This window comes from Brachyistius frenatus, unplaced genomic scaffold, assembly GCF_029030835.1.
Source record: "Brachyistius frenatus isolate BFR_SWC_R1_liver_20210118 unplaced genomic scaffold, ASM2903083v1 Contig_3, whole genome shotgun sequence".
In the NCBI taxonomy this organism is placed as follows: domain Eukaryota; kingdom Metazoa; phylum Chordata; class Actinopteri; family Embiotocidae; genus Brachyistius; species Brachyistius frenatus.
Genome location: NW_027210602.1, coordinates 1,731,044 through 1,756,624, shown reverse-complemented (window position 1 = coordinate 1,756,624; position 25,581 = coordinate 1,731,044). Strand labels below are relative to the sequence as shown.

Here is a 25,581-nt window from a genome sequence, read left to right as displayed (position 1 = left end):
TGAAGCATTAACAAATTCTTTCCATGAACCCTGAAGGCACCATTGAAGTCCTTTTTCCTTAAAAGCTTAATAAATCAAAACACAGAGACAAACAACAAATCCACATATTTTAGTGTTTTCCTCCAGGAATTTAGTTCATTTAAATATTTGTTGGTTTTTCTTCAGTCTCTTTTAAGTTATTTTTGTCTCTGTGGTTCCTTTTTTTTTAGACGTGCACGAGGAGCATAAACATCTGCACGTGGACAAATTCATGACGCAACCACGCACAGAACGTGCTGACGGCCGGATGCTGTATGGTAAATAGACGTGGGACAAAATACATTTCATCGCAAACAAAATACTCAATTGATGTTACACAACCGAAATATAATAATAACCTTTTTATTTCATATTATTTGTCTTTATTTTTTCATCTCTATAAACAGATGTTCTGTTTATTCACAAAGAATCAGGTTCAAAACAAAAACTATATTCTCATTTTGTAATGATCAAAGCAAAACAAAAACAAAAATCACACCCACGAAAGTACATTTTATAACACGATACCATCAATAAAATGTGACAATATAAGTTTTGTTGTGCAGTTTTACTTTGGACTGCGACCTCTAGTGGTCAGTCTGAGGTCAGCATGCTGAGCTAGTGGACCAGAACAACCTCCTTGTTTTTCCATGATGATGCGAAGACACATTACTTCAGTGGATAAAGACAGGAAATCAAATCACCCTCTGGACTTCCAGGTTTAAAAACACACCAACACTCGTACGTCAGAGCTTCACTTCATGTTCTCTGGTATAGAAATAAGCACATGTCTGAGTAATAATCTGTAAAAAATAAAAAATAACTGGCACTTCATATTTGATGTTCAGTCTCAGTCCACTGATGTTTGAGGCTTTCTGTCCCGTCAGACACTAGTTTCTGTTTCAGCCTTATTTCTGACTGATTCTACATTTCTTAATTTCATACTTAATAACTTCTCATGTTAATATAAGAGAACCTCGGTTATAGGCTGAAGAAAACACTCTTACTGTTAAATGTAAAAGCATTAATTATGTTCCCAAATATGTAAGACATTAAAGATGTAATTTTCGTTGAAAAAAAATATTTGCACAGATTTTTGTTTTAAGGTGAAGCTACTGAAATATAACGCTCATTTTTTTTTAACTTCCTGGTTCTCACAGATCTTGTATGCACTAAGTTTCAGGTTACATGTAAAAGTCTGGCGGTTTTAGACGTACGTGGTGTACTTGGTTGCAATAGAAGTTCAAGTTTGAGGAGTTCAACGATACTTTTACAAAACACTACTAGCACCAATAAACTTCTAATTTCAACATTTAAAAAAATATATAAATATATCATGTCCCAAGATTCTTCGAAGTGTTTCTGACCACTAGATGGCAGCAGCTTTTGTCAAGTCTGTCTCTTCAAACCTTTAGTTTAAACACCGCTTCTGATATCATAGAAAACTCAAAATCATTTTAGATATTTAGCAGAAAGAGACAGTTTGTTAGATCTACATTAATCTGTCAAAGTTTCCAGACGGACATTTTGCAACACCTTTAAATTAAAGCTTCAAGGTTATAAAACAAACTCTCACATTCAAGTGAATATTTGGGTTTTCCTCCCTTTTTAAGCAATTAAACAAAATAAAGAAAGTCTGTATTCTTGTTAAACGAGTTCAAAAAGGTTGTAAAAATCCACTCACACACACTGTGCTTTAGTTCAATATCTTTTATTTCATATTTATTGTTCCACAGCATCAGGCCCGTTTGGCCATGTTCAGGAGTTACTTGGGTGCATTCACAATCACAGTAGTAGTAAATGAGGATCTACTGAAAGACGTCACTGCTGGTTCTGTCTGGAAAGTTAAACTGAAGGTGGGTGTTTAAAACCAGCCCTCCACACTAAGTAAAAGTGGTCCTAAAAGACAAAGAGCTTCAGCATGTTGATCTATTTATTTATTTTTTTGGTACGTAAACTGAAGGGAATGTGTGAGTCCGTCTTCTCACACGCTGCCCGGCTCCTCTGGATCAGAACCTTGGACAGCTCAGTGGCCGGGGCAGGCCTTGTCGAACAGCGCCTTCAGCTGCTCCTTGGACGTGGCCTCCTTCTGCTGCATCAGGTCGGCGTGGCCTTTGGTGACGCCCCAGCCGTCGGGGGTGGACATGGAGGGGCAGAAGGGGCGGCCGGACGCAGGCTTCAGCGTCTCCCAGTAGTCCCGCCGGGCCCTGCGGGAGGAACCGTTAGTTTGGGTTTCACCAGATAAATCTGCAACGTAATGAGACCTATAGAAACCGGTACCTGGCTCGGACCCAGGGCTTCGTGTGCATGTCCAGGCCGCTGCCCCAGCTGCCGTGCTTCTCCGAGCCGGCAGGCTGGACGCCCCTCTCTGCCGCCAGCTCCTCGGCCAGCGCTCGGACGTGATACGGCTCGAACCCGCAGCAGCCGCCGATGTAGCGGATGCCGGCGTTGTAGGCTTCACGGGCGTATTTTTGCATGTCCCATCTGCTCAGGATCCTCGGCTCCAGACCTGTTGGGAAGAAAGATACGAGGTCAAAGGTCACCGTTCGCATTGGAAACTTTAATATGTTGAGTTTAGAGTGTGTAGACGCACTGAAGGGGAACTCTGGCAGGTCGATGAAGCCCTGCCGGTTGCAGTCGGGCGTGTGGTAAGCCAGCGGCTGGCTCATGTAGTGAGCCTTCAGCCCAGCCTTCTCCACCCCCTCCTTCATCAACTTCACCGTCTTCACACACGTCTCCGGGTCAAAGTGACAGTTGACGCCAACGATCTGAGCTCCTGCACAGGTAACAGACCATTAGATCCTTTCAAAATAAAGTCTAATGGAAACAGTTCATGTGGCTTTGAGGTCATTGATGCAGAGTTACTGTTTATACAACTAGATGGCACCAAAACTCTCATTAAATGGGAGCTTTAAAAAAAAAAGGGAAAACTCTACTGATTTTACACCACATTTATCTCAGCAGGGGGCAGTGAGGTTGTTTACCGTATAAATGTAGTTTGTTATATATGTGGACATAAAGTGAAAATTTAAAACACAAAATCTCTATTATTAGGACCAATTTTATCTTCTGTAGAAATATGGCTTCACATTATGTCATCTACATTTTTAAAGTTCTCCAGTTTTTCTTGAATGAATCACTTCTGAAACATTTTTAGATTTAGAAACACTAAATAAAGGAACTGAAGATCAGATGGTTTATCTGATATTATTTAACTTTAATACAGTCCATTGGAAATCAGATTGTGTGAGTTGTGTGGTGTATTTGACCACAAGAGGGCAGTGCTAAAACACTGGTAGCAGTGCAGGTTGACGACACAGGAAGCTGTGCCAGTGTGGGTGTAACAGGATGAGTTTACAAAGGTCATCTCAGGACAGGTGAACTTACTGACTTAACAAGACCTGGTTAACTGAATATGTTCTACCTGCCAGGAATACGGTCTTTGAGTCACAGAGTTTATGGAACTCAACTGGAGATTAGTTCAGTTTATTATTTGGTACACTTAGTTAAAACTTATTCTGTGAACCCTCCCTTCATGATGCTGCCGTTGATCCCTCTACATTAGTTTTACGACAAACACACAGGTCAGGGTCGGCCTTTTGTTTTTCCTCTGATAGTTTTAAAAAAAGGTCAATGTGTGAACAGTGCGAGATCTTTGAGGTACCAGCTTTGACGAGTCTGACCGCGCAGTCTCCGGGACTGACTCCATTCAGGTCTCCTTCAGGTCCGATACACAGAGTGGCAGCAATAGGTTTACCGGTGGTCTTCAGAGCCTGGACCGCCCACTCAGCCTCTTCCACGTGCTCAAAGTACTGCGCGCACACACACGCACAAAGAAGAGACCATGAACAGAGGTAAACTATTAAACGTGAAGCATCGCACAGAGCAATTCAAAAATCACAGCCTGCTGCAGGAAACATCTTAAACCTGCCGTCACCAATATTTGTATTACATTAAATGAAATGATAATTTTCATGTGAAATGATGGCACTAATTGTGACTCGTAGTTCTCATGTCTACAGAGATCTACAGATTCTCTTAGTTCATCGTTTTGGTTTTACAGCACAACTTTAACATCGTCTTCATCCTCAGAGAGCTGTACTGGATTTAAATTGATCAGGACAGATGACTCAGAAGAGCATGGTGAAGTTTGAAGGACACAATCAAATGGTGCAATGACGACTGTTTCAGACAATGTACATTTGTTCTCAACAAATGGGAGCAAACATTTAATAAGTTCTTGAGTTATTTGCAGCATTAAAGCACAACATGTCATTTTTGACTTTAAAGGACCAATTTAAAACATAAAATGTCATTTTAATTTCTCTGTAAAAGTCAAAACAACCCTGATGAAAACGTAAGAGTTTTAAAAAGACATTCATGTTTACCAGGGACGGTCTAATGAAAAAAAATGGTATTAGTAGCATGACGGGGAACGTAGGAGCCAACTTTTTGGTACTCTGAGCTTTAAACTGAGCATTAGAATTTTTTTGAGTACTTCAGTCTCCTCACATTTGTAGTTGTGTTTGACAGATTATTTTTGAAATGTTTAAAATTTAGGAAGAACAGCAGGAGACATTGAGCCTCCAAACATCTCTCAGGTTAGGAGTCCTACTGGAGGCCTACTGCTGCCTGGAGGAGGAACTTCATTAAAATACCCGAGGGACTGAAAGCCTCTGTTAACGCCACAGATTACCAGGAATACAGGAACACGGCTGCCAGCAGCCTCAGAAATATGTTCATCTGTCTCCTGTGAGCCTCCAGGCTGAATCACTGCTTCATATTTCACCTGTTAAAAATATGATTAATGCACACCTCTGCAATCAGGAAGTCCACGTTCTTCTGGACAAAGACATCCAGCTGCTTCTGGAAGATGGCCTTGACATCATCCTCACTCTTACAGCTGAGGTAGGAGGGGGTCTGAGACACGCCCCCTGCCACCAGAGCATCGCCCTCATTGGCCACCTCCCGGGCCAGGTCACAGGCTGCTTCATTGATCTGCTGTCCCTGTTGTTCAGAGATAAATCACTTTTTTTTTTTTTTTTTTTTTTTTAAATGCAGTGGAGTCAAAGAAAATCACTTGAAATAAATTTGGTACGGTCAATAAATAAATAAATAAATACAATTTAAATAAATGCAGTGAGCTCATGTCTCTGTTTTGCAGAGTTGAACTCTGCTGCCAACATGACTGAACATGAAGCCTGAGGGCAGCTGCAGGCAGGCAGGCACACACGCGCACGCGCGCACACACACACACACACACACACACACACACACACACACACACACACACACAGACAGACAGACAGAGAGACTCACGGTGAAGCGCTGAGTGTGTCCCCTGTTCTCCAGCTTGTCGTCACTGGCGTAGAAGGTGAACGTCTGCATGACGTTGGCTCCGGCCCGCAGAAACTCCCGGTGCAGCTGCCGCACTGCAACGACAGGAGGCCTCATCATTCAGCCCTCAGAGCCTACTGGTCTACATGGCTGCAGGGCTGCAGGAGGAGACGTACCTGCTTCAGGGTGCTCGGCGGCCGCCTCAGGTGTCCACGGACCCGCCTTCACGTAACCTCTCTTCTCCAGAGCGAAGACGAAGCCTCCATCCCCGATGACCACCTCTCCTGCATCCAGGCGCTCCAAGACGCTCTGCAGGGGTTCACAGCGAGCAGGAAGGAACACAGAGAACGAAAGTTTAACACCAGGAACAATACAAGTTAACAAAACCACTTCCTATAGAGAGACACCTGCTAAAACCTGCTCCAAACTAACAAACAGTGACTGTGCCTCCTCACCTTCTTCGCTCCAGCTGGTGCCATGATGATTATTGCAGCAGTGACCGAACCACTCTTCTCAGTTCGGAGTCCCTGTGAGTTTGGAAAGGCTCTGTGAACGGATCTAGGCTGCATTTATAAGCGGAGAGGGGCGCGGTGCTCCTGATGTCACCGGGAGGAGCGCCTGCCTCCTACAGCTCCTCTTTCTTCACCCTCCACCTCCCTCTCCTCCTTCTCTCTGAGCAACAGGAACAACTATTGTTCCCTCACAGACTCAGATCCTTCTCTGGTGGACTTTTAGTTTAATGTTCTGTGGGTGGATTATTATCATTAAAAGATTAAATGTGATGCTAGATGAAGATAATCAGTGGAAAAGGTCAGAAGATTTTACCTTAAAGACAATATCCTGTTTCTGTTTTAATGCTCCAATAAATGTAAAACATAGAAAATGTAAAGTTTCTCCGATGTTTATAATGTTGACATGATTGTGGATGAAAAATGTTTTTATTTCCAGAAAGATATATATAATAAAAAAAATAAATCTGTAAAAGAATAAGGAGATGAATGTGGAAATATAAAGAGAAATAAATCAGATTTATTCTGTATTTTTGTGACTCTACTGTCTCCATAAAGTTCAACATGTCTTTGAGTCCTCAGAAAACTAAGAAAACACTCCTGTTAGAAAATGAGATGAATGTTTATTTATGCAGGGTTACGGATATGTTGTGTACGTTTTATGAGTTGCAGCCAAAATGAGAAACTCAGTGAAATGTTGTAGAGAAGATGAACCTCCTCTGAGTGACAGGAGAATTATGATCAGGGAACTGAACATTCAGAGGATTCAATGATCAACATTCAACATAAACTGTTGAGAGAAAGACGGTTTATAAAAGACATCACAAATGGCACAATGTAAACGTCATACTTTGAGTTTCTTCAGTAACAATAATATAAAAAGAAATAAAATGTAAGTGTATGAAGGTGTCTTATTGTTGTTTGGCAGGTTTGATCTTCACTGTGACAGTGATGCAGAAGGACAGTTTCACTAAATTCACTTTTAATCTGAGTTCATGATTTAAAAACATGATTTAAAAAAAAACAATCAAACATGAAACATCAGTGTTGAGACTTGAATCCTCACAAAACTCTGAAAAGGATTTTTCTCTGCAGCCGGAGATGTCTAATGTCCAGCTGGTCATCTTTAATAATAAAAAAAACATCTATATCTTCAAATATTCTGGATGTTTAATTATTTTTAACAACTTAATTGAAGAGGTTTCAGAGGAAACACTGCATACAGAAAGTAAACTAAACATTTAACTTTATATATTTCATGATGACTGTCTCTCTTGTTGCTGTGTGACTATCAGGCTCATAAATAAGAACAATGGGAGGACTGAAGGTCTGTCAACACTCAGTAAGTTATTTTACTAAACTGCTGTATAAGCACAAAACAGAGTACAGACTAGGACCCTAAATATAAAACTACACTGTTTACTCTAAACTTCACTGTCTGTTACACCAAATAATATACACTGCTCAAAAAAATAAAGGGAACACTTAAAAAACACAATGTAACTCCAAGTCAATCACACTTCTGGGAAATCAACCTGTCCAGTTAGGAAGCAACATTGATTGTGAATCAATTTCATCTGCTGTTGTGCAAATGGAACAGACAACAGGTGGAAATGAGAGGAAATTAGCAAGACAACCCCTATAAAGGAATGGTTCTACAGGTGGTGACCACAGACCATTTCTCTGTCCTCATCCTTTCTGGCTGATTTTTGGTCACTTTTGCATTTTGCCAGCGCCCTCACCACTAGAGGTAGCATGAGGCGGTGTCTGCAACCCACAGAAGTTGCTCAGGTAGTGCAGCTCATCCAGGATGGCACATCAATGCACGCTGTGGCAAGAAGGTTTGCTGTGTCTGTCAGCACAGTGTCAAGAGCACGGAGGAGATACCAGGAGAAAGGCCGGTCCACCAGGAGACGTGGAAGGGGCCGTAGGAGGACAACAACCCAGCAGCAGGACCGCTATCTGCTCCTTTGTGCGAGGAGGAACAGGAGGAGCACTGCCAGAGCCCTACAAAATGACCTCCAGCAGGCCACTAATGTGCATGTTTCTGCTCAAACTGTCAGAAACATCCACACACACAAACAACAACAGGAGAACATCCGTCGTCTCGTCAGGATCATGCCCAGGCGTTGTAGGGAGGTGCATACAGGCACGTGGAGGCCACACACACTACTGAGCCTCATTTTGACTTGTCTTGAGGAATTTCCACAGAAGTTGGATCAGCCTGTGATCTTATTTTTCCACTTTTATTTTGAGTATGATTCTGAATCCAGACCTCCATGGGATAATGATTTTGATTCCTATTGATCATTCTTATGTTATTTTGTTCTCAACACATTCCACTATGTAACGAATAAAGATTTTCAACTGGAATATTTCATTCATTGAGATCTAGGATGTGTTGTTTAAGTGTTCCCTTTATTTTTTTGAGCAGTGTATTTTATCAGGATTGTATCATATTTTAGGGGTCATAAGTTTTCTTGTGTTACATCGGACATGAAAGTCATTAATACAAGATATTAAAACTGAACACAATGATTCACGTTATTGGGATTTAAATGGGATCAAATGAAACGGATGATAAAAATAGCTGTTAAAATAAAACATAAAACAGAGGATTGAGGATGAGTGCAGCTGGGAGGTGTTTTTGCAATTTTTCAGTGAAGAGTGTCATTCCTCATCTGTCCTCCAGTTGTCCTCAGAGACTCACCTGACCCTGCTGGACACACCTGTCCCTCACTGCCCAGTTATCAGACCCTCAGTCCCTCACTGCCCCGTTATCAGACCCTCAAGTTCTACTGAATACCTACAGTTACACCACTAAAGTCACTTAAACACCATCAGTCCTGCATCTCATCCTCACACCGAGGTATTCTGATTCTTAATCTGGACCACAACATGTAGAAAAAAACTCATCAGCACCTGAAAAAATATAAAAGGGGGAAAATCTCATTCAAAGCATTTTTGCAAAGTGATTTTTTTTTTTTTTTTTTTTTAAATTTTATTTTTTACATTTATATCCAGTTCAAGCTAAATTAGCCTGAAAAGAAGAATTGACTTTCAGTATCCAATAAAGCATGAAATAATGATAATTAAACAGCAGGAAACTGTTCACTATCAACTCAGCACACCTGCACAGGTGTTTTTAATTCTGTGTGATTAGATCTGTGATCAGGTTGAAGGTGAACAGATGCTTTCGAAGGTGCAAATCAGTAACCAGCAGAGTCCAGAGGATGTCAATCAACCTCTGACTCTGTGTACATACCCTTAATATTCAATAAATGGTATAATCATACAAAAAACTGAACATTGTGGGTTTATATTATGCATGAAAGGCCTTTATTAGTTTGTATATAGTCTTTAAATTATCTTCATAAAAGCTCCTGTCCTTTACATTTGCTGCACTGTGTGAACAATATTTATCTCTTTATAATAATACAATGATGCCTTTGAGGTAAATTTTCCGTTCTGAAAAACGTGATGCATTAAAGAGAAAATATGTTGCTTTACTTCCAAAAAGAAATAGATATGAAATCTGAAATAACACACTTCCTGTTCCTCAGCTCGATAACCAATGTTTCACTCCTGAACAATGTTGACCAACACAACTCCAGCGAGAGGCTGGATGAGGGGAACAACCAAAACATAAGATTATATATGGTAGGTAGGTAGGTATTTACTTTATTAATCCCCGAGGGGAAATTTTTTCGCTACAGCAGCATACATACAGAAGCAATAAGACAATAATAGAAACAATAGAATAAAATAATAGAATAGAATAGAATAATATAATAATAGAAAAGCAATAAAATAAAATAGCAGTAAATAGCAGTAAAAAATATAAATATAAAATATAAAATGCACAGTATATACAGTACATTATATATCTATATATATTATATACAACAAACCAAGAAACACAGTCAACATATATATATATGTATATATATAGATATATACAGTACAGTATATATCTATATATATAATATACAAACAAACCAAGAAACACAGTCAACAGTGTTATTGTACTGTGATGGATTTTGTCAGAGGTGAGTTATTGTACAAATGTACAAATATAATGTTCATGTGGAGAGAAAGAGACTGATGTAACTTTAAACTGTCTTACAAAGGAAAAATCAATTAGTAAATGAAATCAAAAAGAAAATATAATACCAGAAAAATTTGTAATTTTCATGAAAACAGCTTTTAAAGTTGCATTAACTACAAAACCCTAACCCAGTAGACTTTATTAAATTTATTTTAAATAAATCCGGATATATCCACTTTAGTTTTAGCTGAACTCCGCTTTAATTTCTGCTGATGGAGTTTAAAACATCCATTTCAGTGTTACTTTTGAGTTAATCATTATATAACATTTGTTTTTTGGTCAAATGGTCGGTGAAATGAGCTCCCCACACCTTTATAGACTCACACTGTCCTTAAATCTCACATACACAACACTCAATCCTACATTTCTGGCTTATATAAACCAGTCCTGATATCAGTCTGGTTTATATAAAACATGGTTTAGCATGAGGGTAAACGTCCAGTTGGAACCTGCCCCAGCTGCTCCAGGAGGGTGAGAGGCTGCATGTGTTGCAGTAGGAGGTGACGGACCACTCAGAGATAAACGGTTCAGTGTGGATTGTTCAGACCGGATCGAACAGACACTTCCAGGTCAACTCTTCTGAGTGCCGTTTACACAACTAACATGATCCACATAAACATTATAATTATAGTTCTCTAAAACATGGCAGTTTTGTTAGGTACCACGTTCCACACAGTTATATATTAATACAGTGTTTGTATTTGAACTTGTATTTATTTTTAGCCGAGCTGTTGGTTGATCCAGAGTTAAATATCTTTGTTAAATCATTGATATTATAATGATGATATATCCTGATGACTGGAGACTTCTGCCACCGTGACGTTAATATTTGTGCTTTTGAGTGAAATGTCAAAAACAACTATTTCATTTTATATCCTTTAATGACTTTGGTGATATCTTCATTACATTTGTTTTTATCGTTTGTTCCTGTCTCATCCATACAAACCTCAGCGATGTGGTTATACAGTAGCAGGACGATTAAAAATATTTAGATTTTCCAGAACATCCGGTTAGTCTTCGTCCTTATATTCTTTTATAAATCTGAATAATACTTTTTGAAAACACTGATATATATATATATATATTAAAGTGTAAATCTAGCCTGTATGTCGCTGCAGTTCTCACCAGGTGCCGCTGTTCTTAGGGGGGCGGTAATGAGCCCATTACACCTAGCGGATCACAGTGAGGAGAAGAAGAGCACTAGAAAACTTAATTAACAGAAGGTTAGATTTACGCTTTATTAGACGTGTTTTTAAATCAGTATTTTTCAGTTTTAGAAGACTTACAGACAAAATGCCTGTTTTTGTACGGCAGATGTAAGTCTGGTTAAAGAGCAGCTTAGTTTTTAAATGGGAACATTGGGACGGCGCCATCATCAGCTCAAAATAGTCCATTACTTTGGTTTAAAACAAATACCTGTAAAGATGCTCTGAAGTCTTTAATGTATTTATTTTTTACTCGCAGTGAATTCATTAAGTTGTTACTGCCGTTTCTGTGACCTGCAGTCAGAGTCCCGGCGCACTAATAGTTAAACCTGCAGCGGGTGAAGTTTCTTTCTGACTTCGACCTGTGGGCGTTTAAAGCTGTCAGAGCAGAAGAGGGACATTTGTACCAGGACAGTCCAGGGGTCCAGAGAGAGGGGGGCTGGTTCCGGTTCTGCTGCGAGTTGTAGTTGTTTAAAAAAATATATATATATCAGTTATGACTCGGATGTTGAACCTCCTCAGATCTCAGCTACGCAGAGATCTGTCGGCATGTCGGGGATTGACGGGGCTTCATGTGAGGACCATCAGCTGCAGCCCAAGAAGACGAGCAGGGGACAGGTGAGACTTCGGGTTCACTCAGGAACTACCACGTGGTTGTTAGACTTCATATCAAACACCTGTCAGTCACGTGAGTGATCATAAAGTGCTGCACAGCTGATCGATTCAGGAATAAACACCTGCAGCTTCATATCCAGCTGTTACACTTAAAGTCAATGCAGATCACTTATATTCACTCAACATGCTGACTTCAGTAAGTCAGCTGCAGGTGTGGCAACATGATCACCTGTGGCTCTTTGTGATTGGACCTCTGCAGGTCACCTGTCCAGGTAACATCTTCCTGTAATGATTCAGTAACTGATGTTACATGTTCCTGTAATGATTCCTCTTCCGTTATCTCTATTCTGTCCCTCCAGCGATGCCTCCATGGTTTTGGGGAAGCGGTGGAAGGACACTGCAGACACCGTCATCATCGGCGGGGGGTGCGTGGGGGTCAGCCTGGCCTATCACCTGGCCAAAGGTGGCATGAAGGACGTGGTGCTGCTGGAGAAGTCTGAGCTGACGGCTGGATCCACCTGGCATGCTGTAAGCCTACCTGAGTCTGGATGTTTGATATGAGAAGACCTGCTGGTGTGAAGGGTTCATTAATATCAAGGTGGACAGGAACACACAGAGACGTTTCCATATGGCTCTGAATCATATTATTAACTTCATTTTAAGTGAAACTTCAGATTTTAATCTCATCGATAAATGAAAATCTCAAGTTACTAAAGTTCAAAGTTATGTGATGAAATTTATTGATTTTATCAATGCAAAAGTCCCCAAATAAACCTCAAATATATTCAGTTTACTATCACATAAGATTCGGGCTGCAACTATGGATTACTTTTTAGCATTAATTAGCTTTATTTATTTAATTTCTTAATAATTTGGTTGATAAAATGTCTGAATTAAAACATACTAACAGCCATCATGACCTCCCAGAGTCCTTAAACCGTGTTATTTCTCGCCACGTCTAACCTAAAAATTATTTAATTTTCTGTCAGTCATGACAAGAAATCCTCTCATTTGACTAAACAGGTTGTAATTGATTTTAAAAATATTTGATATCTGGTTCATTTCCTTTTGACTGAGTGTTCTACTGATGGCTGCAGCTCTCAGTGAGACAACGAAAGAAGCAAAAGTTCAGAATTTCGAGGCTGGAAATTAGAAATATTTGACATTTTTGTTTTAAAAATCACTTTCCATAAATCGATCTGCTAATCTGTTCAGTGACCAGTTCAGCCACATTTTTCATCTTTCAACAGTTGTGAAACATGGATTCACACTGTTTCAATATGATTATTGTAAATAGGAAAATTAATTTAATCCGACAGATTTATTAATGAATGATCTCTGATTAATATTCCTGTTAAAGCTTCTGTAAACCTTTAATACGGAGGAGCTATTCCTCGATAGTGTCTCTTGTCGAAGGTGTTTACAGTGTTTCTGTCGTCTCCATCCAGAGCAGCTGTTCTCAGATAAGTTTTCAAGACACTCGAGGTCATGACCTACTTACTCTTCTCCGCTGCCCCTCATTCATTTACACACTCTCATACTATTAATACATGTTTGACAGTCAAACATGTATTAATAGTATGAGAGAGAAACTCTACTCCTCAGGTACCCGCCTCATCTGGAGCCTCTCCCAGCATGCACTGGGTGACAGGCAGGGTGTACCATAGTATTATTCACACGTCGTGTATACATATATATATGTCTATGGGATGTACAGGGATCATCCATTTAGAAGTTATACTCAGTTTAAAGAAGGTAAATTCATTTAAAAATAATCATAATAAACTTTATTTATATAGCAGTTTAGGGGCAAGAAATGCAGCTTAAAGTGTTTTACTGCAAGAAAATTACATTCACTAAGTTTTTCACCAAAAAAATATAAAGGAACATCAAAACTTGTTAGAATGTAATTAAAAAATAAAAGGCACGAGAACAAATGCATTTAAACACAGGACAACACATTCATAAAATTAAGATTTAAAAATTAAATCCAGATTAGCCGTTAAAAATAGCAGAATTATAATGTTTAAAGTGAAGGAAATATTCTTTATTATCTATTCTGACCGCAGCAGTGAGACAACCTTAGAAAAGAGTCACAGCTTAACCCTACACATCTGGTACTTAAACAAATGGTACTACACTCCTGATTATCACCTAATGCTGCAGTTCCTCAGCTCTGAGGAGCATGTTAGCCTCTTTTAGCTTATTGTTTCTGTTTTAAACGGACACTGTGGTACCCAGCAGACAGACAAAGTTGGCAACAAAATCATAAACACAGGAGCCAAATATTTCCGTTAAAAGTTGGTGGATAGCAAAAGCAGAGCTAAAAGAGTTAATAATGGGTTTATATTCATCATTTGGCCTGAAACATGATTTTAAATTAATGATACAGGATGTTTAGATAAGAAACATCAACTACGGTGCCCCCAAGTGGCCAAAACATCAGCTGGTGCAGCTTTAGGTCTGTGAGAGTTGAGTCTTCATGCATGAAGTGTGACTTCCTGTCATGGCTGATTGTGTGTTTGTATATTTCAGGCTGGTTTAACAACATATTACCATCCAGGCATCAACCTGAAGAAGGTCCACTATGACAGCATCAAACTGTACGAGACTCTGGAGGCTGAGACTGGACAGGTGAGGTCCTCCCTCATAGACTGGACAGGTGAGGCCCCTCCTTCATAGAATGGACAGGTGAGGTCCCTCCTTCATAGAATGGACAGGTGAGGTCCCTCCTTCATAGACTGGACAGGTGAGGTCCTCCTTCACAGACTGGACGGGTGAGGCCCCTCCTTCATATCTCCAGGTACACCAGGTGTGTTGACTGTATGATGTATGTCTGCAGGCGTTGGGCTTTCACCAGCCCGGCAGCGTCCGCATCGCATCAACGGCGGCCCGAGTGGATGAGATGAGGTACCAGATGACCCGGACCCACTGGCACGTGACGAATCAGTCCATGATCGGACCGGAACAAGTCCTCGAGCTGTTCCCTCTGGTCAACATAGACAAGGTGTGTATGGAACACTGCACTGATCAGACAGTGTGTTAGTCTGGTCAACTCATATTGATTTCTAGTCTTTATATTAATAATGCACCAGAGACAGCTTATGAAGATAGATAGACCTGTTTGAGTTTGTTGTTAAGTGAAGTTTTGTGTATGATTTAAGGTGCTGGCTGGTCTTTACACCCCAGGAGACGGACACATCGACCCCTACTCCCTGACCATGGCTCTGGCTGCTGGAGCTCGGATGTACGGAGCCCAGATCTACAACACAGCCCCGGTCACCAGCCTCAGCCAAATCTCCGACGGCAGGTGGGACGTCCAGACTCCTCACGGCACGATCCGCGCTAACCGCATCGTCAACACCGCAGGTTGGTTGTTTAACGTTTCTATTCTACATTCATTCACTCTGAAACATCGTAAACACAGCATCTTTTACTCTGAAACCAGAGATAACTGGATCTTTGGTCCAAATTTCAGCTACAAGCAGGGTTTAGACGTTTGTGCATCAAAGTGTTTTTTGTTTTTTTTAAATGTTTTTCAGATATTAATCTTTTATATGATGTGTTGAACTACTTAAACTTTGCAATCCATCCATGTAAATTCTTTGAAATTGAGGTTTTTATTTTTTTAATGATATTATATTATGACCAAATAAGGCCCCTCCTTCATCTGAAGGGAAGTTTTAATTCACAAAGATTTTTGACAAAGAATAAAAACTGCTTTTGAGTCGTGCTGCTGGAAATCTGTTGACCATTTTAAAAAGCAGTTGCTCTTTCTAAAGCAAAGCAGTTCGTGACGATGATAAAATAAGTTAACGATGAATATAATATTAGTTTTTCATGAAATTTTCTTTTATCACAGTTAGGACAGGTTGGGACCACTCATCACATGTAGAAAAACGTACTGAATGCTGTAAAATATCTGAAACGTTGGTGGAAAAAGTCAATTTTAGATTTCCAGTCCGGTGCAGAGAAGGAGACATGTTATCTGGGAACAGCAGACCTTTGACCACAGCGACCCGCAGCCTGCAGAGTACAGGGAGGAGAGCGTTTGGCTTGAACTGGGTCAGACCAGTTCTGGGGGGATTTTGTTGGCACTGACTTCTTTCATCCCTGCTGCTACTGTCGCTGCTGTCGCTACTGCTGCTGCTTGTTTATCTGGCAGAAGTTCAGGAATCTGCTTCAGTTTCTTCCCTGAATCTTTGGACGATGTTGCGTAACACATCGTGCAGCAGTATGTGGGTAATGGATTCTTCTTATTAATTCTGTTTCTGCATTAACAGTCAGGTTAAGGCTGCAGTTAAACCCCCAAAAACTTTTGAAGGTATGACAGATTAAAAATGTGCACTGACGGTAACTTTGTCCATTAACATGTTCCCGTGTTTCCTCGCGCACGGAGCTGGAACCATGATGGAGATGCTGCAGCAGAACAAATCTTCTCCAGCTGCAGTCACCTCATTTCGCTCCATTTTTCCTCCCTGAATTTGCACATTCTGTGCTCCGGTTGGAGCCAGTAAGGTTGCTGCGCTGCTGGCTGTTTGCCTCCACTGTGTCCCTCAGCCAATCCAAACAGGCCAGCATTTCATGTTTCATCCAATCAGAGGCAGCAACATATGTACACCTCCTGACCGAAGCTCTGTGACTGTGCTGATGCTCCTGCAGGAGTTCAGCCGGACGGTTCATCTTCAGTAGAAATGTCACACCTGACTGTGTGTTGGCACACATTCCTGTCGTTAATACTTCACTTTCTACTCCTGACATGGTGGAGTCTTTATTTCTACTCCTGACATGCTGGAGAAGTGGAGAACTTTGTCCTGATTGATGGTTCTTTTCTATTTTTCTCTTTTCCATGTGGATTATTTTGTGGTTTTCAGCCTGACAACAGACTGGCTGTATTATGGGCTGCAGTAACCCCAACGGAGAGCAGCTGGTTTTCAGTTTCATCCTTAAACACAGATAGACAGAAAACAACTCCATGAAACAACAGCAGTCTGTTTTTAAAGCATTGTGCTCACATTTCTGTTGGAAACCCACAAGCGCCGGTTCTGATGATCTGGCATAACACCAACTAGAGTTTTCTGTCCTCCTTCTGGGTTTTTATCTGCACTTTATCTCTCCGAGTCTCTGGCGCCTCCACGGAACCTCATCCACAACCGTAACCTCCCCCACATCCAGGTTATTCAGTTCACTGCTGAACTCTGAACACAAGCTGCAACCACCCCCATGTGATCCATGTGAGCCTAAATAAAGTCAAAGGTCATGGTCCCTGGTATGTGATCCTGTAGGATCCCTTTCCCCAGTTCTAAAATGTCACAGTAAACTTTTACAGTGTAGATTTGGTCTAGTTTGCATTCGTTGCTCTGCTTTGAATATCAGAGGTTCACTGAGTGTTTACTTTGAGTAAACATATGTTGTTCAGGAATCTCAGCTGACTCAGTATAATATAATTTCCTTTTAGACTGATACTCTCCACTCCACATATTCCAGATAACTGTGGAAGTACCCCTCGGACTAAAGTATCATAAATGTTGAAAATGATCCTTTAACCTGATTATAGAAAGTTTAGATCCTTGAACAGAGCGACGGTGTGTGTGTGTGTGTGTGTGTGTGTGTGTGTGTGTGTGTGTGTGTGTGTGTGTGTGTGTGTGTGTGTGTGTGTGTGTGTGTGTGTGTGTGTGTGTGTGTGTGTGTGTGAGATGAACAGAGAGACGGTGTGTGTGTGTGTGTGTCTGATGTGGACGCAGCTCTGTCCTGAGGTTTATTCAGGTCAGCTTGTTGACTCCATTCATCACCTTTAACTGGGTGACCCAGTGAATCGGACCTGTGTTCAGGCTGCAGTTCTTACATAAACTGCCCCCCCACCCCTTCATAAAGGGATAAAGTTCACCAGTAGAGCACTTAAAGAATATAAATACATATAGATCTCTGTTCATGTTAATGAGCCTCTTGCAGCCCTGCTGCAGATATCAGCAGCTGGTTTTATCCTCATACTCAGTCACAGCAGATGTTCTGGACATCAAAACCTTCTCCACCTGTTTGTTTTCAGCTGAAGGTACAAAGACTGTAAAATACAGACAACTTCAAACCATTCTGCAGTTTATGCTGTTAAACCTTTTAAACATCTTAAACCAGACATTTGACTGCAGTTTATCTGCATTGCATGTTTATGCAGCAAGTATTTGAGGCATGGCTCATAGAATAGTTCCCTGCGGTCGACGTTAAATAAGTCTTATTTTCGTACTTGTCCACATTGTTTGTTTGTCTTGCTGGGTGTCTATTTCTGTCGCTGCTTGTTTGGATGTGTCTGTTCTTATTTCTGTTTGTTGATCTGAGAGATCACATTTAAAATCACAGACGGTGCATAAGGCGTTCATTCTCTTATTTATTCCTGGTTTTATCTAAAACAGGAGGTGTGACTTCTGACTTACAAACAGATTCTTTCATTAGACTTTTATTTGTCCAGCAGGAGAGATGAATCCCACATTACAGCCCAGTAAAACAGAAAACACACTTCAAACTCTGTAAACGGTTTGACAAGTTTCCATAAAACACCCTTCAATGAATAGTTTGTTATTTTGGTAAATTCACTTTCTTGGTGAAGAAAATCTATACCACTCTTTTGTTGGGTACATTTTAAGCTACAGTCTGGAGATGTTATCTTAGCTTAGCATAAAGACTGTAAATAGAGGGAAACTGTTAGCCTGGCTTTGACCAAATGTAACAAAAAACGGACAGTTTCTCATCTGTTTAATCACCACTGCGACTTTTATTTTTACACTTTGGTTGTTGTGCAGATTAAATAAAGGTAAATATATAATTTTTCTATTAGTTTCCCTCTGTTTACAGTCTTTATGCTAAGATAACTATCTCTTGGCTCCAGCTTTATACCGAGTAGACAGATATTAGAGTGGTATCCGTCTTCTCATTGGACCCTCAGCTGCTGAACTTGTACTGTATGTTTGAAGCTACAACATGAAAAACTTGCGTCTAATTTTACGTGTCGCTGTGAACACGTTAGCATCACAGGTTTTAAAAGGATGTATTCTCTTGAAAAGAGAAGCAGAACGATGTCTTTCAGCTGATTTGACAGCATCCCTGTTGGTCTGCAGGTTTCTGGGCCCGGGAGGTGGGAAACATGATCGGGTTCGAACACCCCACCATCCCAGTGCATCACCAGTACGTTGTCACGGCGACGGTACCGGAGGTGAAGGCTCTAAAGAAGGAGCTGGCGGTCATCAGGGACCTGGAGTCCTCCTACTACCTCCGTCAGGAGAGAGACGGCCTGCTGTTCGGCCCGTATGAGAAGATGGAGAAGATGGTGCTACAGGACTCGTGGGTCAGAGACGGAGTCCCGCCAGGTCTGTCTGCCGTGGACGCTCCGTGTGCCGTCCCATGTTTTATACCTCAGGAGTTTTGAGGGTTCAATTATTCCCTTCCTGCTTCCTGTGTGTCTGCTGCAGGTTTTGGGAAGGAGCTGTTTGAGTCAGACCTGGACCGGATCATGGAGCATGTGGAGATGGCCATGGAGATGATTCCGGTGCTGAAGACAGCTGACATCATCAACATCGTGTCTGGACCAATCACGTACACCCCTGACCTGCTGCCCATGGTTGGACCGCACCAGGGAGTCCGCAACTACTGGACCGCCATCGGCTTTGGGTTTGTTTTAAGTCTTTCAACTCTTCAGGGAGAAATACTGGACACGCGTGTGATGTCCCATCGATGTGGAGAGGGAGTTGGGTGATATTATGATGATGATGATGATGATGATGATGGAGGTGTTTTTAAGTTCCATTAAACTTAAAGACTCCTAAAGCTCAAAGCTTTGACTCCATATGTTCAGGTATGGCATCATCCATGCCGGCGGTATCGGTAAGTTCCTGAGTGACTGGATCAGAACCGGGGAGCCTCCCTATGACCTGATTGAATGCGACCCAAACCGCTACAGCAAGTGGAGCGACGTTCCCTTCATGTGTGCCAAAGCTCGTGAATCCTACGGCTTCAACAACGTGGGTAAGAAGACCATCAGATGACTGCTCCGTTTCCAGTATTTATTGATCTTTTTTTTTATTGTACTGTCACTAACGGTCCTCTTCGGGTCGTCCCTCCAGTCGGTTATCCGAAGGAGGAGCGTTTTGCTGGCAGGCCGACCTGCCGCACCAGCGGAGTGTACGAGCTGCTGAAGGAGAAAGCATCGATGGGCTTCCACGCCGGCTGGGAACAACCTCACTGGTTCTACAAACCTGGAGACGACACGGGATACAAGTACGCCCTCCTCATAAACCTCCAACTGATTGTTGAGATCTCTGCAGTAATCACGGTGGAGTCGTACCATAACAAAATGTTCTTTAGCTTTGTTTTTAGATTGTTGAGATTCCTACAATAACCACGCTGGAGTCGCACCATAACGCTCATTTGAACAAAATGTTCTTTAGCTTTGTTTTTAGATTGTTGAGATTCCTACAATAACCACGCTGGAGTCGCACCATAACGCTCATTTGAACAAAATGTTCTTTAGCTTTGTTTTTGTAACCTCTTTAAGTTGAACTGCTGCAGCAGGAGTCGCACACTCGTACTCCACATCCTCTTCCTGTTCTTCCTCTAGCCGGTCATCGCTGTGGTCAACGTAGGAGAATATAGATGATGCACGAGTCGGCAGATCCGCAGAACAACCGTCTCCTCCCTGAATGTACATACAACATACACATAACAATGATTTTTGTGTGCAGACAGCAAGCGCTGCCTGGTGAGCATGTTAGTCACAATGGATGTGTCAGGACGTTATGCTCTGGGTGAGGATGGGAGGTAACAGAGCTCCCCATCCATCATCCAGCAGGCCCTCTAACTCCAGGCAGCAGCAGCACAACAGAACCATTCACATGTTGAAGGACCAGGACAGCTGCGAGCGTTCAGCAACACATGCAGACGTCCATTTAGCATCTGAGGCTCTTTAATAGCCACACAATCTCTGATGTCTTCAGATAATCCACAACATTTGGACTCGGGACAGACCGATAGGGGTCATATCCAGTTGGTCTGCGTGCTTGTCTCTTATCTGTGAGGTTTTAGTTTCGACCAATACAAAAGCTGGAGTCACAACCTGCAGTTTGTTGACTTGACGTATTTTCTGGCTCAAGAGCTGCATTGTTGGTTAGTTGGTCGTCCTCTTTGGTCCACACTAAAATATCTCAACAGGTATTATCTGGACTTGTTTTGTAGACATTCATGGTTTTCAGAAGATTAATCTCACTGACTGTGGTGACCCCTGACCTTCGACCAACCACCATGAGGTTCATGTTTGTTGTTTTGACGAAAATAACTTGAAAACCTTTAGATTTATTGCCATAATATTTGGTACAAACATCCATGTTTGCTCCGAGTGTAATAACTCCTCATTCTGAACTGGACTCCTATATTTATTTAGGTTTTAAAATGTTTCTTTTTGATAATTCTGATAGTTGGTGACCCTCAACCATCCTGTAGTTTTACTGTTATAAGGCTGAATATTGATATTTTTTTAGGTGGCGTATAACTTTTATGTACTGGCTTTATATAATTGTGTAATTGGGTTCTGGGACAATGCAGCCTGGTGATTTTACTCTTTAAATATAACTGAACACATGAAACCATTTTACAGAGAACCCAATAAAACATAGCAGTAAAACAAGTTCTGGAAGAAAAGTGGTTAAAATAACGGACTGAGGAATATAGAGAGGTTTATTGTGTGCTGTGTTCAGGCCCAGTTTCCGACGCACCAACTGGTTCGGACCGGTCGGCCGAGAGTGCCGGCTGGTAATGGAGAAGGTGGGCGTGATCGACCTGACACCCTTCGGGAAGTTTATTGTGAAGGGGAAGGACTCGCACAAGCTGCTGGACCGCCTGTTTGCCAACAACATGCCGAAGGTAGAACCGCATGCCTTCATCATCGGAGTGACCTGCTGAGCTGCTGCAGCAGTGACCTTTGACCTGTGTGTTTTCAGGTGGGCCAGACTAACATCAGCCACATGTTGACCCCCGCTGGGAGAGTGTACGCCGAAGTCACCATTACCCAGCTGGCAGCGGGAGAGTTCCTGCTCCTCACAGGCTCGGGGTCGGAGCTCCACGACCTCAGGTGAGACACTGCACACTGTTTACACAAACACAACCACAACCACAGGACAGCTGATCAGGCTAGCAGCAGCTAAATTAGCTTAGCAGGAAAAACTGCATCTTTGTTCTTTCATAATTTAGGATTTTCGCTCTTGCGTCTGCTTTATGGCTGCCGGTTTAGAGTCATTGTACGGCTCTAAATACGACAGAACCCATGAGCCTCAGTTGCTATGGAGACAAATCCAGTTAGAGGGACAGACTTAGTGTTATAAAAGTACTGTATAGGAACCATTATTGTCAAGGAATCTGTACCAGCCTCGACAATGTTTGCAGGATACCCAGCTGTAGTCGGAGGTGAAAATCAGAGCAGGAAGAAATTTACCAGCAGTGCGAACAAAAGCCAACATCATAGTTAAGGCCCGAGCACCGATGGTGCGAAAGCCCGATTGTTCTTCAAGTCATACTATAGCATGTTGTCCAAAAAGTGACCCAAAATTAATTTTTTAATATAGTATAGCCAGGGCGATGCGGCTAAGTTTGATGTTTCGCTGTGACACAGGAAGTTGATGTTTAAGGCCAAACGCTGCTCCAAACTTCAGGAAACTTTGCACATGCGTCAGGCACCAACTCATTATAATTCCTGAGTTTTTGAAAGTGCTAAAGCCGCCCAAAAAAAAGGTTTTTTTTTTTTTTTTTTTTTTTTAATAAGAATAAGGAATGAGATCGAGAATTTTTTTTTTAACTGCCAGCGGGACTATGCGGCCCCGACCTGCTGGATCCCCGACGTGCAGCGTGCGAGGGCCCGCATATTACTGCTTGCAGTTTTCATTTTCTTTATCTTCTGTCCGTCATCAGCGGGGCCTGTTTCTGCATCTAAAACGCTGATTGGATGTTTCTGACTGAAAATGCAGTTATTGTCTGAGAGGACGTTTTTATGTAGAAAGACTTAAACATCAGACTTTCTACAGAGGAAACGGATATTTACTAAAACAGCTGTCCATCTTCTGTACTGATGATTCAACTGGTGTCGATGGAGAAATGAATCACGCTTTGTTTTACAGGCTCCTGAAAAAGGAATCAGGGAGTTTATTGTCCCATTCATTAAAGTGCATTATAGTACATTTAAAGTGCTTAAAAGTACATTAAAGTTCATGTTCATATCATGAAAACTTGCTGCTCTCCAGTTAACATGTACAAAATATATTCAAACTGTTACACACCCACTGTTACATAATGTACATACAATTATATCCAGCACAAACAATACACACATGAAAACCGTGATTAGAAACATGACAACTGTAATTAGAAGTTTATAAACAATTTCTGCAACACTTTTAATTGTTGTTTATTTTTTAAGAACTCCATTCATATGAAGTGGCACACTTCATATGAATGGAGTTCTTAAAGGGCATTGAAGGGCACCTTTAATGCAGCTCAGCAGAAATGAATCAGTGCTACATGCTGAAAGCTGCACACACATGCAGAGTATTGATGCGTGTTGCTCAGAGCTCATGATGTGATCAGATAAGACTGATCTTCAGGCACACACTCGGACCAGAGCTGAGTGTCACGCTGAGCAGAATCAAAGTCTCAGTCCGTTTTATTCTGCAGAAACCTAAAACCTCTCTGCAGCTGTGAACACAACGCCCCTCCATCTGCTCCAATCAGGACGCAGCACATTAAATCATTCATCTCATTCCTCCTCTGTAACTAACTGACCATCTGGTGAGAGGAAGTGCGGGGTGAATGCTCTGTAGCGACCTCTAGTGGTCACATTCAGCCTGGAGCCTCGTGGCTGAGACAGCGCAGAGCCTTCAGTATCAGGTATTAATCAGATCACCTGACATGAACGAATGTACAATATGCTCTCCAATATTAAAATCTCTCAGGTGGATAGAAGCAGAAGCAGCCGATGGAGGATATGACGTGGACATCAGCAACGTGACAGAAGACATGGGCGTGCTGGGTATTGCGGGACCAAACTCCCGTAAAGTTCTCCAGAAGCTGACAGACGAGGACATGAGTGACGGCGGCTTCAGGTTTCTACAGTGCAAGTCCATCCAGCTGGCCGGCGTCCCGGTCCGAGCCATCAGGATCTCCTACACCGGTGAGGAACAGCGTGGGGTTGGTTGTTGAAGTCCTTCGTTAGTCTACTGTTTTCTTCTAAGTATTCATTGATATTGATGTATTCATGCAGGTGAGCTGGGCTGGGAGCTGTACATCGACCAGAACAACATGGCTGCCGTGTACCAGGCCCTGATGGAGGCAGGAAAAGAGGAGGGCATTGACAACTTCGGAACCTACGCCATGTCCTCCCTCCGACTGGAGAAGGGCTTCAGAGGCTGGGGGGCTGAGGTACACACACATATACACACACACACACACACACACACACACACACACACCCGTCCTCTATCCTCGGTGCAGGTTGTGAGTCTTAATTGTCGTGTTGTCCATGTTTCCAGATGAACTGTGATACGAATCCTCTAGAGGCCGGATTGGATTATTTCATTAAACTGAACAAGGTAACCGTGTTCCATTCGTTATAATTAAGTTCCCATGATGCATTTCTTCTCCAGCCAACCTGAACCCTGTTTGTGTCCACCAGCCTGCTGACTTCATCGGTAAAGCAGCTCTCCAGCAGATCAAAGCTCAGGGCCTGAAGAGGAGGCTGTCCTACATTACCATGGATACGGACGACATCGACCCCGAAGGAAACGAGACAGTGTGGCACAACGGGAAGGTCAGCAGAGGAACGTCATGACATCACATCCTGTTAATTCAGGTCTTCTGTGGTGGTTCTCACTCAGTCCAGCTCCTTCTCCCTCCTCTTCCCCGTCTCCCTCGCCCTCTTCTTCCCCCTCTCCCTCCTCCTCTTCCTCTTCCTCAGGTGGTTGGTAACACAACGTCCGGAGCCTACAGCTACAGCAGCCAGCAGAGCCTGGCCTTCGCCTACCTGCCTGTGGATCTGTGCTCTGTGGGCCAGAAGGTGGAGGTGGAGCTTCTGGGGAGGAAGTACCCGGCCATGGTCATCCAGGAGCCGCTGGTCCTCACGGAGCCGACACGGACCCGGCTGCAGAAGAAGGCCAAGAGCAAAGCATAAACTGAGACGGTCCTGGATCCGGCTGTTAGCAACTGATGAAGAACAATCCTCCTGAATGATAACAAAAAAAAAAAATCATGTGGTCCATGAACTGTTTCTGCAGATCAGAGGACAGTTTAGAGGGAAACTAACTTCCTCCTGTCTGAGGAGGAAACAGGTCGTTGAATGTGTTTCTGAACATCAACAGTTTGATGATGATGATGATGATGATGATGATGATGACACCACACAGTCTTAGTGATGGAACACTAATTAATTGGTTGTAATTCCATGAAGGGATGTTGAAGGTTTACAGGTCAGCTGTTTACTTTTTAAGAATAATTGAAGGATGAAAAGGTGTTAAATGAAGCCTGCTTTTTGAGTTTAGTAGAAAAATTATGCTGCTGCAGTTTCCATAGTGATGAGAGCAGTTTGTTACCGTGACAACTGGAACAGATGATAGAAACACAACAACCAGAAGAAACAAACATGTACAAAGACTTTTTGTAAATCTGTTTTTTACTCATGTAATTAAATTGGTGCACAATAATACCTGATAATTAAAGCACTGGTCTCCCTGTCTTCCTCGCTCACTCAGCATTTATAGAATATGAT

The 25,581-nt window shown here is 42.0% G+C and overlaps 2 protein-coding genes across 2 annotated transcripts; one reads left to right on the top strand and one right to left on the bottom strand.

The window, feature by feature from the left end:
- Positions 1-1,713: 1,713 nt before the first annotated feature.
- Positions 1,714-5,918, bottom strand: bhmt (betaine-homocysteine methyltransferase). Its single transcript, XM_069702156.1, has 8 exons — positions 5,811-5,918; positions 5,532-5,664; positions 5,338-5,450; positions 4,834-5,025; positions 3,683-3,830; positions 2,612-2,794; positions 2,299-2,527; positions 1,714-2,225 (listed from the first exon to the last, which is right to left on the bottom strand). Exons 1-8 carry the CDS (start codon positions 5,832-5,834, stop codon positions 2,045-2,047), a joined length of 1,203 nt encoding a protein of 400 aa, XP_069558257.1. The 5' UTR covers positions 5,835-5,918; the 3' UTR covers positions 1,714-2,044.
- A 5,651-nt stretch (positions 5,919-11,569) lies between these two features.
- Positions 11,570-25,548, top strand: dmgdh (dimethylglycine dehydrogenase). The gene is made up of 16 exons (XM_069701926.1): positions 11,570-11,795; positions 12,152-12,320; positions 14,328-14,426; positions 14,635-14,799; positions 14,957-15,161; positions 18,902-19,150; positions 19,253-19,451; positions 19,636-19,805; positions 19,904-20,057; positions 21,530-21,695; positions 21,773-21,903; positions 23,774-23,991; positions 24,082-24,239; positions 24,350-24,409; positions 24,493-24,627; positions 24,775-25,548. Exons 1-16 carry the CDS (start codon positions 11,674-11,676, stop codon positions 24,985-24,987), a joined length of 2,613 nt encoding a protein of 870 aa, XP_069558027.1. The 5' UTR covers positions 11,570-11,673; the 3' UTR covers positions 24,988-25,548.
- Positions 25,549-25,581: the final 33 nt, after the last annotated feature.

Excerpts from the sequence above, each read along its gene's own strand:
- bhmt (XM_069702156.1), bottom strand. The coding sequence starts at position 5,834 with ATGGCACCAGCTGGAGCGAAGAAG. Across the intron at positions 5,026-5,337 it reads GACACACTCAGCGCTTCACC|GGACAGCAGATCAATGAAGC; the intron begins GTGAGTCTCTCT and ends TCTGAACAACAG. Across the intron at positions 2,226-2,298 it reads AAGCCCTGGGTCCGAGCCAG|GGCCCGGCGGGACTACTGGG; the intron begins GTACCGGTTTCT and ends TTCCTCCCGCAG.
- dmgdh (XM_069701926.1), top strand. The coding sequence starts at position 11,674 with ATGACTCGGATGTTGAACCTCCTCAGATCTCAGCTACGCAGAGATCTG. Across the intron at positions 15,162-18,901 it reads CCGCATCGTCAACACCGCAG|GTTTCTGGGCCCGGGAGGTG; the intron begins GTTGGTTGTTTA and ends GTTGGTCTGCAG. Across the intron at positions 19,151-19,252 it reads CAGAGACGGAGTCCCGCCAG|GTTTTGGGAAGGAGCTGTTT; the intron begins GTCTGTCTGCCG and ends TGTCTGCTGCAG.